The sequence below is a fragment of the Oenanthe melanoleuca genome, chromosome Z, assembly GCF_029582105.1.
Source record: "Oenanthe melanoleuca isolate GR-GAL-2019-014 chromosome Z, OMel1.0, whole genome shotgun sequence".
Lineage (NCBI taxonomy): Eukaryota > Metazoa > Chordata > Aves > Passeriformes > Muscicapidae > Oenanthe > Oenanthe melanoleuca.
The window spans coordinates 74,127,097-74,141,080 of record NC_079362.1 but is presented as its reverse complement, the minus strand read 5'-3'; the positions used below and the strand labels follow the sequence as shown (position 1 = coordinate 74,141,080).

The following is a 13,984-nucleotide window of genomic DNA, read 5'->3' as shown; positions in this document are numbered from 1 at the left end:
TTAGGAGGCTTTTCCAACATAAGCAATTCCACAGCTCTCTAACATTCTCCCCACAAAGCGCCCGCCCATGCCATTAACCCGGCGCCAATCCCCCGGGGCAGGTACTTCTTCCGGTGCAACGCGAAAATCCCTCTGCGCTACAAGAGGCGAGACTACAAAGTGTTCGAGTGTGCCAAGGTCACCGAGAGCTTCGCCAGCAAAGCCCGGAGCCTGGTGCCGGTCAAATACGAGACCATCGTGGTCACGGGCTTCGAGAAGGGCGCGGGCACCGACGCCAACGTGTTCATCACCATCCACGGCCTCAACGGGGACTCGGGCCGGCGGGCGCTGCGCCAGAAATTCAGGAACCTCTTCGAGAGAGGCAAAACCAACCGGTTTTACCTGGAGACGCTGGACATGGGGGAGCTGAAGAAGGTCCGGATCGAGCACGACAACAGCGGCCTGGCTCCCGGCTGGCTGGTGGAGAGGGTGGAGATCACCAACTCGGCCACTGGTGTCACCACCATATTTCCCTGTGGGAAGTGGCTGGATGAAAACAGGGGGGATGGGTTAATCTGTAGGGACCTTTATCCTAGGTACTGAGGAGGTCCCTTCACTATGCACGTTTTTGGTTTTTTGTTTTTTTTTTTTCTCGTTATACTGTTTTATATTGCATTTTGCTTTTTGTAGTGAGAGGTTTTTAGTACTGTCCTGGTTTAGGACACATCCACCTCAGACATTCCACTGCTTCCCCCACTTCACTCTCAAATCCAGCCTTAAAGGTCCAAAACTTATTTCTGGGCTAAACAGACAAATGGGGATATAATTCAACACCACAAAGTCACTCCAGGACAAGTAGCAAGGCGTTCTTCCTTGGTTAAAATTTTGTAAAAGTAATGTTGCTTTTTTTTTTTATTAAAGTGCATATAAAACTGTGAATTAAATAAACACACTTATTTCTTACTTATGATTAAAAGCTACAATCAGCAGAGATATAAACTGTCCTTTACCAGCTCAGATGTTTCTGCTTTCAGTGTTACACCTTCACCGGGCTGTGAAAACCCACTGACACACTCCTGAGTGAGCATAAGAGAATTGAGACACATTTATTTTAAAAAATTGAGCTTGGAGATCCCAGATTTTTCCCACTTCTGGCAACTGCAAGCTCTGCACATCTCCAGAGGGCACCGCATCAAAAAACAGCAGGCACAGGTGGACTCTCCATGGGGAGTTTGGAGGAGTATCTGCATCCACACAGACAGGTCTCAAGCAGTGGGATCTGGGTGGTGTTTTCCACCCCGTGGGCTTTCTTTTTCCCCAGGACAGACTCTGCTCCCTGGCTGAATTTCTACAACTCTGCCAAGATCTGAGATCTGTGGTTATAGCTGGCAATGCAAAAGACCTTCCAGATAATCAATTCCACAGCAAGGAAGCTGTGCTAACTGTATTCAAAGCTGACTCAGGATAATCTTACCCTACATGGCCTGAATACCAGCTCTGTTTCAGAGCAACTGCCATTCATTTTAACTTTTTTTTCTTTCCTTTAATAAGGATTGCTGTTTTGTCTTTTTCTGTGGCAGAGAAGGGATTTCCCATTTTAACTTTTTTTTCTTTCCTTTAATAAGGATTGCTGTTTTGTCTTTTTCTGTGGCAGAGAAGGGATTTCCCAGAGGCAGTAAGGGCCAGTGCTCCTGTCAATGAGCTCTTCCCAGGCACTCACATCTCTACAGGTACCAACAAGAGAATCTGCTCCTAGATCATTTCTTCTGGAGCTCTGTCTCTCTCTCTAGGGAGCAAAGCAGCAGGCAAATCCTCATGAGGAGAAAGGGAGATGTTTGAGCCATGAGGACCTTCCTCCTGGCCCATCCTGGAGAGGACATTCCCTCTCCCAGAAGCTGGTTTTAAACAAGAACTTTGTATGAATAGGGATCAAATGAGTCAAAAGTAGGCTCAACCCAATAATCCCACCCACCCCACCAGTTCCTGGACTGAGGATGATGTTTCTGCTGGTCCCACTGCTCAGTCCCTCACTGCTCATGGGCAAAGTAGGCCCAGCAAAGGCTGGTGGTGCTGAGACAGGAGTTAGAAGCATCTTATAAATGCTGTCCATTGCTCATTTGAAAGCTTCTAACCCACCAAAGCCCTTCCAAGGAAGTTCTGGATTACTGTTTCCCCACAGCAGGCACCACCAAAAAGACTTGACCTTATATCATGGCTGTCTGTGCCAGCTCACAAATAGCCCAAACAAATCCATTTTAGAAACCTTTATGGCAACTGATGGTTTTGGAGTAGAGCAAGTTGCTTAAATGAGCCCACTAATCAACTTCATCAGTGATCAGCTGCTCACTGAGAGGAATAATAATAGCAGACTTCCCTGGCTGTGTTCTCCCTCCCATGGCAGATTGGTGCTGCCAGCCCTGAGCAAGGAGCTGGGAGATCACAGGAGGAGCAGAACAGCCCTTAGGAGGGCTGGGGTCTGACTGCATCCCTGGGACCCTGCTGGGTAGAGTTCAGACTCCCTGGATGGAGCCTGGTGCATCTGAGTTTGTGGTTCTTGTGCAGTGTCATTGCAGTCCCCCAGTAGGTGTGTGAAGCAAAATAATTGTCAGGCTTTTGATCTCCCTGCATTCCCTCCCACGCAAGTTTAACCAGCACTGTGAAAAAAAACAACTCTCCTGTCAAGAGGTTTGGCTTCTTTTTACACAAATGAGTGCTGCAGTGAAATAGGAGTTTGTCCCAGTACAGTGTTGTAATCCCAGCACAGTGTTGTAGTCCCAGCATTTCCAGCTGGCTCCAGTCACCTCCTACTTGGTACAGGGTGGTGGGGAAGCTGGTTTTAGAGCATCAGTTTAACCCCTGCCATCCCCTGGGCAAACCCACTGCACTGGTACTTGCTTCCAAGGCCAGGTTGGATGGGGTTGGGAGCAACCTGTTCTAGTGGAAGGTGTCCCTGCCCATGGCAGGGGGTGGGAACTAAATCTCTGAGGTCCCTTCTCGTCCAAACCATTCTGTGATCCCATGAAGATTCTATGATTCCAGCCCTGGGGAGCAGTGGGGCAGCTCCTGACCCACACACCACCCCTTCCTGGGGCAAGGAGGAAAGATAAATCCTTACCTTGCATATGGGATGTGCTCACATCTGGGAGGAATCACGGGTAGCAAGTGGCTAGAACCATGGGTTGAGGCACAGCTGAAGCAGGAATTAGTCTCTTCAGAGTGACCAAAGCACTGTGTAGGTGGGAGATGGGTTTGTAGGTACCTGGGTTGTCATCAAGGCCACCTGCCATCCCTGGACAGGCTTATTCAACAAAAATCTCCAAGCAAAGCTGCCCTGAAAAGGCCCAAAGGAGTTTGCTGATAGAGGGTCAGCACCCTCACTGCCTACCAGGAAGGCAGCTTTGGCAAAGCATGAAAGAAATCTGCTCTTTTTCCACTAAGACTTCAAACCAGCCCCTCCTTAGTGCAAAGCTCAGCTCCACCCTGGCTCTGGGGAATCCCTCTGTTGCTACAACAACTAATGCTACAGAAGTAATAAGGCAAGAGTGGAGTTTTTCCAACAGCTGGATTTGCATTAAGCTGCTAAATTCAACACATTCTTGGTCAAGTGGAGATCTAGACAGGAGAAAAGCCAAAATTTTTCTAGTTCTGTGCCTTTTGCAGGGCTTAGTCAATCCTTTCCAAGCATCCCAAAGCTAGTATGTCAGATACAAAGCTCCTGCTCCCACCACCAACCTCTCCTTTCTTTTTTTTTCCACTTTATTTCCTAATTTATGGCATTTAAATGCACATTCCTTTATCCTAAAACAGAAATGTAAATAAGAACTAAGAGGAAAGGACAAGATTGGTAGCACTAAGTGTGAGTCTTCAAAACCTGGCTGTCCCATTGTGTTTGTGTTCTCCACTGTTTTGGAACTCTGATCAAGTTCTGCATTAACTAAATTTAGGTTTGCTAAAGCACTTGGGTGCTGCCAGTGAAAACAAGCATAAACAACGAGTACTTAATAGTGTTCCATGCTGAAGGATTGGTTGCCTCTTGGTGCAGGACACAGAGAATTATTTGCAAATTTCTATGAAATTGTTGCTAAGCATTTTTGGTAACATCATGTGCTTATGTGAACCTTAGGTCCACGAAGGGGGAACGACAGAGAGATGTGAACTATCTTATATTCTGCATGTAGAAAATGCCTTATAATCTTCCTTGCCCCTTTCTTATATCTGTGATCCATTCTGAACTAGAAAAGAGTTTAAAAAAAAACAAAAAACAAACAAACAAACAAAATTATTAGTGGAGTTGTACAGCTCTGAGCTGCAACCTTGGACCAGCTGCAGATTTAGACACCACAAAATAAGGGCTAAGCTTCCTGACCCTGGGCAGCTGCTGCCAGAGGTGAATAAAGTGGTGCAATAAAGATGTTGCACCTCAGTCCGTGCTGCTGTGCCGTGATGGGCACAGCCCCTCTGCCTCCCCGGGCAGGCACTGTGCTCAGCAGGGCTCTTATCAGATTGTGGCAGCTCGTTTGCTGTTCCAGTTCCAAAACAAACCCGACTGCGCCCTGCAGCACCTCTCTCAGCGCCGTCACCCTTCCGAAGGACATCAGCAGGATCTCAGTGAGAAACTGAGATTTTCCCCAGCTGGACCAGCAGGCCACTTTCAACCTGTTTTCTGTGTTTCTAAAAGCCTCCTGTAACAAGAGCTTCGTGTTGTGTGAACACAGTTCATCCCTTATGCAGCTTTTGATGGATGCTGGAGGAGCTGGCAGTTCCCTCCAGCTACAGGATCCAAATCTCTAGGATCAGCAGCCACTTGTCTCCAAGGCTTATTTAGTCTAATCACACAGTCAAAGCTAGGCACTGGTCTCAGCTTTTCAGGAGGAGTAGCTGAATCAAGAGTGGGCAGGAGAAGAGACTGGCACCATTTGTGGGAGAAAATAAAAGCACAGGAGGACCTGCAGAATCCATTCAAAACTGGGTCTATGACCCATTGAATTCTCCAGTGGGTAGCAAAAAGGACTGAAAACACCTTCAAGTGTACCTGTATTAGTTTGAAGGGTTTGGGTTTTTTCTTCCAATCAGTTTCTCCTTTCTTAGTTATTAGAGAGTTATTAGAAGGAAACCTTCTCCATCAGGGAGGGTGGGAGAATCTGTTGATACCTCTGCAGGACTTTCTAGAGATACCTTACAGGCACTATCTGATGTGTTTAGAGGATAAATCTGTCTTTAACAGACAACCTTCTGAAATTCTGGAAAGCAGTTTTGGTTCCTGATCACCAAACTAGTGCCACAGACCACCACACACAGCAACGTGCCCAGTGTGGAGAGCTTCACCTTCACCTCAGCTCAGCCACAAGCAGCCTCTGCAGACCAGATGGGCAGAGTATTTTATACCCCAGCAGTGGGTCTCCTGCACATGAAAGTGACACAAGCAGTGAAAGGAGAATTGCATTCCAACCCAAAGAAACCAGAAATGAGCAGTAAATAAAGACCAAGCGATCGCCCTTGCCGTGGCTCCTGCGTGGCACAGGTTTATAGTTAGCAATGTGGTTTGTTTTATTAGTTATAAATAAAGTACAAAAAATCCACCAAAAGTGAATCTAAGCATTTACACAATTTCTAATGTCTTTCCATTTCTTCAATGCACTATTGCTTTAATATTAATAATAAATATTTTTCTAGCTTTCTTCTATAAAATAGTCTATGTAGCAAAATGTTGCACAGCACAACAGAACAGCAGTAGGAATACAAAAATGTGGGTGATCCTTTCACCTGCCCGGGTCATTAAAGGAGAGGGGGTTTTGTTTACTCACTCCTTGTTTTGCTTATCCCTCTTACAGTGACTTTGAGGGGGAGGACAACCAACCCCCCTGTCCCCACACAGCTCAAAATCACAGCTCCAGGCTACAAGGGAGGAGTGTTACAGAGCAGCAAGGTAAAAAACACAGACAGGTTTAAAACCCGGGGTAAGGCAAAGTCAACAAAGCAGCGCAGCACCCTGAAGGGATAGAGAGAAAAAAATTAAGGTACTGTGATTTTGTGCCTTTTCTAACCCAACTGAGAATTTTATCCAAAGCTTTTTTGTGGGGAGGATGGCTACTGGCTGGGCACATGCATCAAACCCCACTTCTGTCTGTACACGGCTGAATGTCTGCACTGACCGGGCATGGTTATGGCTTAAAGCTTAAAATGCTATCAAAGGTTCTCTAGCCTTCTGGCAAAGCTGGAACAGGTGGTACTCAGGAGCCTTTGGGGAAAGGGCAACACATTGCAAGAGCAGAGCAGCCATGGCAGGATGGGGATGCTTGGCCATGTTAGTTTGGGGCTGACCCCCTTCTTGGGGACAGGAGGGCTCTGGGGCAGGTCCCAGCTCTACACTGGATTAAAAAGCTCCGAATTGAGGCTCCCTCCTGTACAGGAGGGATAAGATCAACTGGGCAAAGTCAGTGTCATGCATTTCTCAGAGCTGAGTTACAGCCAGTGCTGATGGCAGACGTTGCAAAGAGATGGCAAATGGATCCCGTGTCCATCCCAACCACTCTCAGCTGGACACAGTGTCACAGGATCACAGAATCGTTCGGGCTGGAAGGGACCTTAAAGCTCATCTCCTTCCAACCTCTGCCACGGGCAGGGCCACCTTCCACTATCCCAGGCTGCTCCAAGCCCCATCCAGCCTGGCCTTGGGTACTTCCAGGCATGGGGCAGATACAGCTTCTCTGGGAAACCTGTGCCAGAGCCTTCCTAGCCTCTGAGCAAAGAAGTCAACCCCTAAAAGCTGCACTGAGTCCCTCAGTTACGTTGCCTCCAAGCTCAGGCTCACCCTACTGCCTCCTTCATCCCAGCTGGGCGCACACACAGAGGGTGACAAGAGCCAAACCAAGCACCGATAGACGCCAAAAATTACAGAGCCACCACACCTGGGCTTCCTTCCTCGGCTTTTGACACAATTTGCAGGGTCTTGCACTAAAGGCATGCATTGCCCCAAGCACAGCCTTGCAGTGGGGGCCTGCTGGGTGTTATTGCAGGGTCACACAAGCAGCAGCAGCAGCAGCATCACCAGAGGTGTCAGGGACAGGGCAGTACCAAGAAACAACCAAAACATTTTGGTTTTATGCAGAGTGTCATTAACCGCCTTCAATGCGCGAGGACACAAGTGAAAGGATCACCAGAGTTTGATTATGAGTGCAAATAATATTCATATATATGTGCTAAACACAGTCACTATATTGCAGTTTTCCACTATGTCACAGCATACAGAATGAAAGGTTTGCATTTTTATGGAATGTATCCAAGGTAACAGCACCACAGTAATACAGTTTGTAATCACACACCCTGATTTTTTTCTCTTTTTTTTTTTTTTTTTTTGTTTTTGACAAGATAAGCATTACCCCCCACATCCCCTGTTTAATTTTATTTTAAGTACCGATGCATGCAAAGCATTCCATTCCCAGAAACAATGCAAAAATGAGGTAATAGGAGTAATAAAAAAAATTAGTAGTAATTTCTAAATAAATAAATTATAATTAAAAATGCAAAAAAACAACTATAAAAATAATTAAATAAGAACCCACAATATCTACAAGTTAGTCATAAATTATGATTGTTAAATATAAGGCATTTAAACTCACAAAACCCTGTAAACTATTGATGTTTTGTTTCTAGATTCTTTTTGTTGTTGTAGATGTTCATTTTGATTTGTTTTTAAACTCATTCTAACTCGCAACCTACTTGTACAAATTATTTAAACGCAAAGGAACCTGACACACCAATATAACTCCAGACACTGTAAATTCGCACACACCTTGGTATCAGTCATTCTCACAAGACCATGGGAGTTTGGTGCTTTTCTTCACCAAAGGTTTGCTTGTTTTTTCGTTTGGCTTTTTATTTTTTTTTTTTTAAAGTTTGATCTATTTTTTTTATTTAAAAACTGTGCTTGTTTATTAGGCAAATAGTAACACTTTCTCATAGGCTTTAAAAGAAAACAAACGATCCAGAAGCATTCTTCATTCCCTCCCCACCCAGTGGGGGTATCAATGCCCCCATTACTCTCCCTGCTTCTCCCCTCCAGGTCACACCTGAGCAGACCAAACCTGCTCAAAGTGTATTTTACCACCGAAGCCTTGCTTTGCTTGTCATGGTATTAGTATTATTAGTATTATTTGTAATTCTGCTTCAATGCTGATGGAACAGGACCCATAGGTGTCCACGGGCCACTCCTTGACCCATGGACATCAGGGCTGGGACCACCACATTCCCCAAGAAGCTGTCACTTGTGCTGGGTGGCAAATGTGTCATAAAGTCATGGAATGGTTTGTGTTGGGAGGGACCTTAAAGCTCATCTTGTTCCAAAGCCCCTATGAAGGGAGGAACACCTTCCACTAGACCAGGTCACTACAGCTGTCATCCCTGAACACTTCCAGGGTCCTTTGGGCCTCCCCACCCTCACAGCCAAGAATTTCTCCCTTATGTCTTCTCTATATGTCACCATTTGTCCCCTTCCACTCCCTCCCACCTGCATGGGCACACTGTTTGAGAGGCTCCTGCACCCTCACATGGGGCTTCCCTCCTTCTCTCCCCTCTCTCACTGGGAAAAACAGGGAAATCTCTGTTTGCCTCTGAGGCTGGTATTTTCCAGTTACAGCTCATGAGAATCTTGCAGTTTCTCAGATGATAGTTTATGATTGAATCGACTTGGGAGAGCATTTCTCTCCAGTGAAACAGATGCTCAGGGGAGTCAGAAATCATTCCCACTACACCAACACTTTCAATAGATTATGTTTTTAATTCCCCTGCAGCTCTTTCTCCATTAGTATGAAAGAAAAAAATAAAAAGAAGAAGAAAAAAAAAAAAAAAAGAAAACTACAGGTTTTGGTTGTGAATGTCAGTCTTCCCGAGGATTTTCCGCCCAATCCCTGTGGTTGGTGGGCTGAGGTCTTTTTTTTTTTTTCCAAGGGGAGCGTAGATCATAACAGCTCATCCCTTTGGGCATAGCCTCTTAATTCTGTTTTGAGTGTTAATGTGATTAAGTTTCATTTTAACAGCCCCTGGTTACTCCGTGTGGATGCAGCCTGGCACACACACGCATGTGTCAGCTCCACCTCCGCCCTGCCTTCCCCTCCTCTTGCCAAGGGCTCGTGGTCTCGGCAGTGTCTTGCGAGCATCGAGTTTTCTTCCGTCGCGTTATCGAGAGATGCTTTAGTCACGGGAGAAGAGTTGACATTTCCCACATCTTTCTGGCCTTATTACCCCCAAAGGACAGCGGTAGGCGCCGGCTCCCGTAACCATCGCTTGGAGCGGTGCTGGCGAAGCCAACCAGCTGCACAACTCACAGAAGAAAGCATCATGGACAATTGCAATCAGGTGGACAGAACTTCCTTGGATTTTGACATGACAAGCTACTTTGTTAAATTACAGAAAGCAAAGAAACAGCATCTACTCAAATACTGTGCCGCTACAGAAAGTGTCCAGCACCAGCAGACAAGCAGGAACGAAGCTTTTCCCTATTGCTTCGTTCATTTTATCCCCAATTTTTATTTTTATTAAGCTTCTCTAAATTTGCAACACACTGTAAATGCCAGGGAAAGAAGCACACGCGGCTGAGGCAAAGAGCACAAACCCTTCTGACTGTAAACAGGATTTTGCTTTTCCTCTTCTTTCCCCCACCCCGAGGATGGGAATTTCCCCCTTTATTCCCCCTCTGCAATGTATTAATCAGGCACCAAAATAAGGAATCTATGAAAAAATATTTGGTGCAAATTAGGTAACAGCAACATGTCCACCACAAGATGAGTAGGGCATCAAACACAACATTTCTTAAGCTAACATGCTCCAGTTGCCATCCAAAGAAATAGCTAAAGGACCCCTAACATGTTTCTACATATTTGAGAGGTATATATACAATCCCCATGAAAAGCAGGATTGACAGGCCGGACTACCACAACTAGTTCCTTCATATTCAACACTAAATTCTTCTGCAGCACGGGGTCTCTGAGCTCCGGGAATGCCAGCTCCCTTTCACTGGGCCTGTATCCTGCATATATGTGCAACATCTCCTACTACTAGATATTGTATCACCACCACCTTTATCCTCACTAACGTGCCTCCAGACTTCCCCTCTCAATCAAATGGCTCAGAAGGCAAAAAATTTTGCTGCAAGGGCTTATGGCCATACGACCTGGTAAGGAAAATGGTGTGTCCAGCTAGTCTTTTCAGCTGTCCGAGCCAAGCTGTGTTTCAATGTCCACCCTGCAGATCGGGCACTTCTTGCTGGTGGCCAGCCACTGGTCCACACACACTTGGTGAAAGAGATGCATACAGGGCAACCGCCTGCAGAGAGAAAAAGAGCACTGTAAGGATGGAGCAGGTCCAAGGAGAGCTGAATAACAGCATCTGGGGCTGTTCTGAACATGGGAAACACATGGGTGACACCATTGCCACCAAGGTCCTGCAGCCTCTCCCAGCCACGCAGGGCAATGGGCTGGAGACAGTGTCCTCCTTGGCCTGTTAGAAACCCCCACACCATCCTGAACTGAGTTATTAATTGTGCTGGCTGATAATTTTTAACCTTTCAGGAGCAAGATTATACTCCAAGGCCTCTTAGTTCTTCATGGCTTTGTCACATTAGCAGTCAGGTGGGTCCACACTGTTCCTGCATGGATGTGCCCGGGGAACCTGGCCACGTTTTACCTACATCACCTCTGCCAGTCATCATGTATCACCCTTGGGATGCGGGGGAACCTTGAACCACAAGAACCCACAGCAAAAGGATCAGGGCTTTTATTGACAATCCAAGGGTGAGAAGCAGACCTGGGTACTTCTCACCTGCTGTCCCTTCAGCCATGCTAGCTCAGCTCCTTGCAATTTCTTATCTCCATTCTCTGTCACAAGCAGAGATTTGACCCAGTCAACAGCCTGGGATGCCTGTTAGAGACAACTGGAGTTCTCTTGGCTGGGGATGGTTGTCTGTGGCCATGTGGGCAGAGTAATCCTACTTATTCTACAATAAAGCAGCTGTGTCTTGGGCACAAGCCCAACTGTCCTGGACTTCACACTAACACCACTTTTTCTCATACTTTGGTCATCTGTCAGGCTCAGAGTTGATGACCCCAAGCTCCAGATGGTTGTCAGAGCTCAGTCTGAGCTACCCTTCTCTGACACTTTGCCACCTGCCCAGCTGGCACAGCCTGGAAGCAGATGATCCAAACCCAGGAAACACTATAAAAACTTGACCCCCTGCTGCTGCAGGGCTCCTCCTGCCTACGGGCTGTACCAATGTCCGTCTGCAAAGCATTTGGGTTCCCAGACCCTACAACAGCCCAGGTGAGTTTCTCAGGACAAGAACAGAGACAACCCCACCACTGTACAGCTGTATTAATCCAAATAAACACAACTCAGATGGCACTGAGAGGCAGAGGAGGGGATGGAAGGATCTCACCTGACGTCCTCTCCATCTTCAAGCATGGACAGACAGATTGTGCATTTCTCGTCGGTATCTGATTCCTCACCATCGTCTTGCTCAGCTTTGCCTTCTTGTGGTCTTCTCTGCAGCAAGGTCAAAGACATCATTTGGTTAGACCTTGCCTTTCTAATGATCTCCCAAGCCTGGGTAATTGCAGGGAGATAAATAATAAGATCTCCATCTATCAGCCAGATCTTCCAGCTGGGGGAAGCCAGCCCAGCCAGGACAGCCAGTGAGATGAGTGTGCCACCAAAATGCTGCAGGTTGCATGTCTCCTCCTGGGGCTGGTGGCAGTGAGGCTGGTAGCAGTACCCCAAGGAGTAGCCTGTCCTCTGCTGCCCTAATACAGCCCCCCACCGCCTCCTTGCAGTGGGGATGGCCCCATGGTCTCCTTTGCTGGAGGTTTCTTCTTGGGGAGACCCCAAAGCTCATGGTGCCAGCACTGCCAGGAAGAGCAACCACTGTGCCCATGCCAGCTTGGCCACTGGCCCAGCCCTATGCTGCACACCACAGGGCAGTGCTTAGCCTGTCAGCTCCCTCTTTTCCTCTTTCCCCACACATCCATTCCTATCCATAGGATAGGGTGGGAGAAGGTTGAGACCCTTTTGAAAATTTGGCCCACAGCTTCCTAGCCTAGAAGTGAGAAACAGGCAGCTGAGCTATGCCACAGCTCCCGCCCCGGGAGCCCTGCAGGATGTTAAAGCTGGGTTTTACATTCCTCCCCCGCCTTGGGGATGGTTTGATAATGCCAGGTTGCCAGCCCTGAGGATTGTGACCCACCAAAGTCCTTCCTTCTGCCTTGGCTGACTGAGAGGAGCTGGCAGCCATGCTGTGTTTCAGGGCACTCACCTTCTTGTACTTGTGGGGGAAGGTGAATCTCTCGATGGTGTTCTGGACGGCGCCCCGGCTCACGCTGCCCAGCCTGTCCTCCAGCTGCAGCAGCTCCTGCAGCACAGAAACATCAGGAAATGCCATGCCCATTGCTCCCAAGGCACCAGGTCCCCCCACACCACCATACCTGCTGGCAACCGAGGCTCCCTCCTGTCCTATCTTCAGTGGGAATGTCCATCAAACCCAAATCAGCCATGATGGATCTGACCCCTGGCACTTGGGATAATAACTAAGAGCTCGAGGCAAAGAGCTGGATATACAATATTTCATAAATTAGGGTGGAGTTTGAGCTTCATTTGACAGGCTGGGAAACAAAACCCCATAGATCTGGACCACTTGTGTTCACAGGCATGAAAGGAGCCAGAGCCAGCCCAAGCCAGACCCAGCCACATTGGACTAAACCATCTTTTACCAAACTTAACCCTGTCACTTCCCAGTCATTACTAAAATTTATGAAAGGCTCACTGCAATTGCCACACCACAAAAAACCATCTTATAACTTTATACCAGGGCTTCCATAAATTCACAGCACTTTAAAACATAATAATTCCAGTCTCCAGATACATACTTCGTAGCTCTCCCGCACAGCGGATGTGTGCCTGCTTGGGTTCAGTCCCTGAAGAGCAAGCAGCTGAAGCTGAGGGTAAGGGTAATTTCTGATTTCATGAACAACCTGAAAAAAGCGAGGGAGGAAAATAAAGCCACCTGTACTTGCCTGCAGAAAACCCTTGTGTGTCCTGATGTAAATCTAATGCTTTAAAAATTCAAATTGGAAGAGTAGATTGATACTTTCATCAATTTAAGCCTTTTGATAACAAAAAAAAGAGATTTTATCAAATACATTTCCCATAAATTATATCTAAGAACATGCATTTCTTCCAAATAAACTGTTATAATAATTCCTGTATCATCTATAACATCATGGTTCCAAACTCCCAACATGGATTAGATTATAATTAAATTTTATTTCATTTAAATAGGTGTATTTCTGTTCATTCAAGCTTTGGTTGGGTTTTTTTGGGTTTTTTTTAAGGCTAGCTTTACTATACAGGTGTCAGGGTCTGACTATGAGACAGGGGGAAAGCACCCTCATGGGATTTCTGAGGACGTTTTAAGGATTAGCAGTGCTTGGCATGACTTAACTCCAAATACAGCACCCTGCTAGGAGGAGGGGTAGAAAATTACCCCACTCAGCCTGTCTTCTCATCAATCCCACCTCCACCTATGCAAGAGGTCATGTAAAACCTCTACAGGTGGCATCAAAGCTGATGTAAAGAACAATGACATGAGGAGGGATGGTCCTCGGGGTGGACACCAGGGAAGGCAGTCACCCACTGCCAATCCTTCTGCATACAAAAACTCCGGGGAGACCACAGTTCCTTCCAGTATTAATAATATTATTAATATTAACTGCTGAGTCTCTCACATCCTGCCCATGTTTTGCAGACCAGCTTGTGAACGTGGTGCTGCAAGCGATGGACCGAATCCTTCCACAACAGCTGAGCTTTTCTTTTCTTTCTCTAATCCAGTGCAGTGATGCAACATTATCCTTTCAGACACTCCCTCCCACGGCCGGAGATAAGTGGGATTTGCAAAAGACAGGTGATAGAAAGATAGCAGCCTTTATTTTGACTGCTTTCTGGCAGACAATGCATAAAACAT

General features: G+C 46.7%; 2 protein-coding genes across 2 annotated transcripts in view; one reads left to right on the top strand and one right to left on the bottom strand.

Annotated features, from left to right (window-relative positions):
• The window catches only part of LOXHD1 (lipoxygenase homology PLAT domains 1), a 133,605-nt gene extending 132,699 nt beyond the window's left edge, over positions 1 to 906 (top strand). Inside the window, 1 exon segment of the mRNA XM_056514604.1 lies at positions 102 to 906. Coding sequence (XP_056370579.1) covers positions 102 to 582 — 481 coding nt within the window. The 3' untranslated portion in view covers positions 583 to 906.
• Positions 907 to 5,483: 4,577 nt separating this feature from the next.
• Positions 5,484 to 13,984, bottom strand: part of ARK2C (arkadia (RNF111) C-terminal like ring finger ubiquitin ligase 2C) — a 54,250-nt gene continuing 45,749 nt past the window's right edge. Inside the window, exons 5-8 of the mRNA XM_056514279.1 lie at positions 12,891 to 12,995; positions 12,281 to 12,376; positions 11,408 to 11,514; positions 5,484 to 10,299 (exon numbers count right to left, since the gene is read on the bottom strand). Of these exons, the coding sequence (XP_056370254.1) occupies positions 10,182 to 10,299; positions 11,408 to 11,514; positions 12,281 to 12,376; positions 12,891 to 12,995 (426 nt within the window). The 3' untranslated portion in view covers positions 5,484 to 10,181. The remainder of the gene's footprint in view (positions 10,300 to 11,407; positions 11,515 to 12,280; positions 12,377 to 12,890; positions 12,996 to 13,984) is intronic.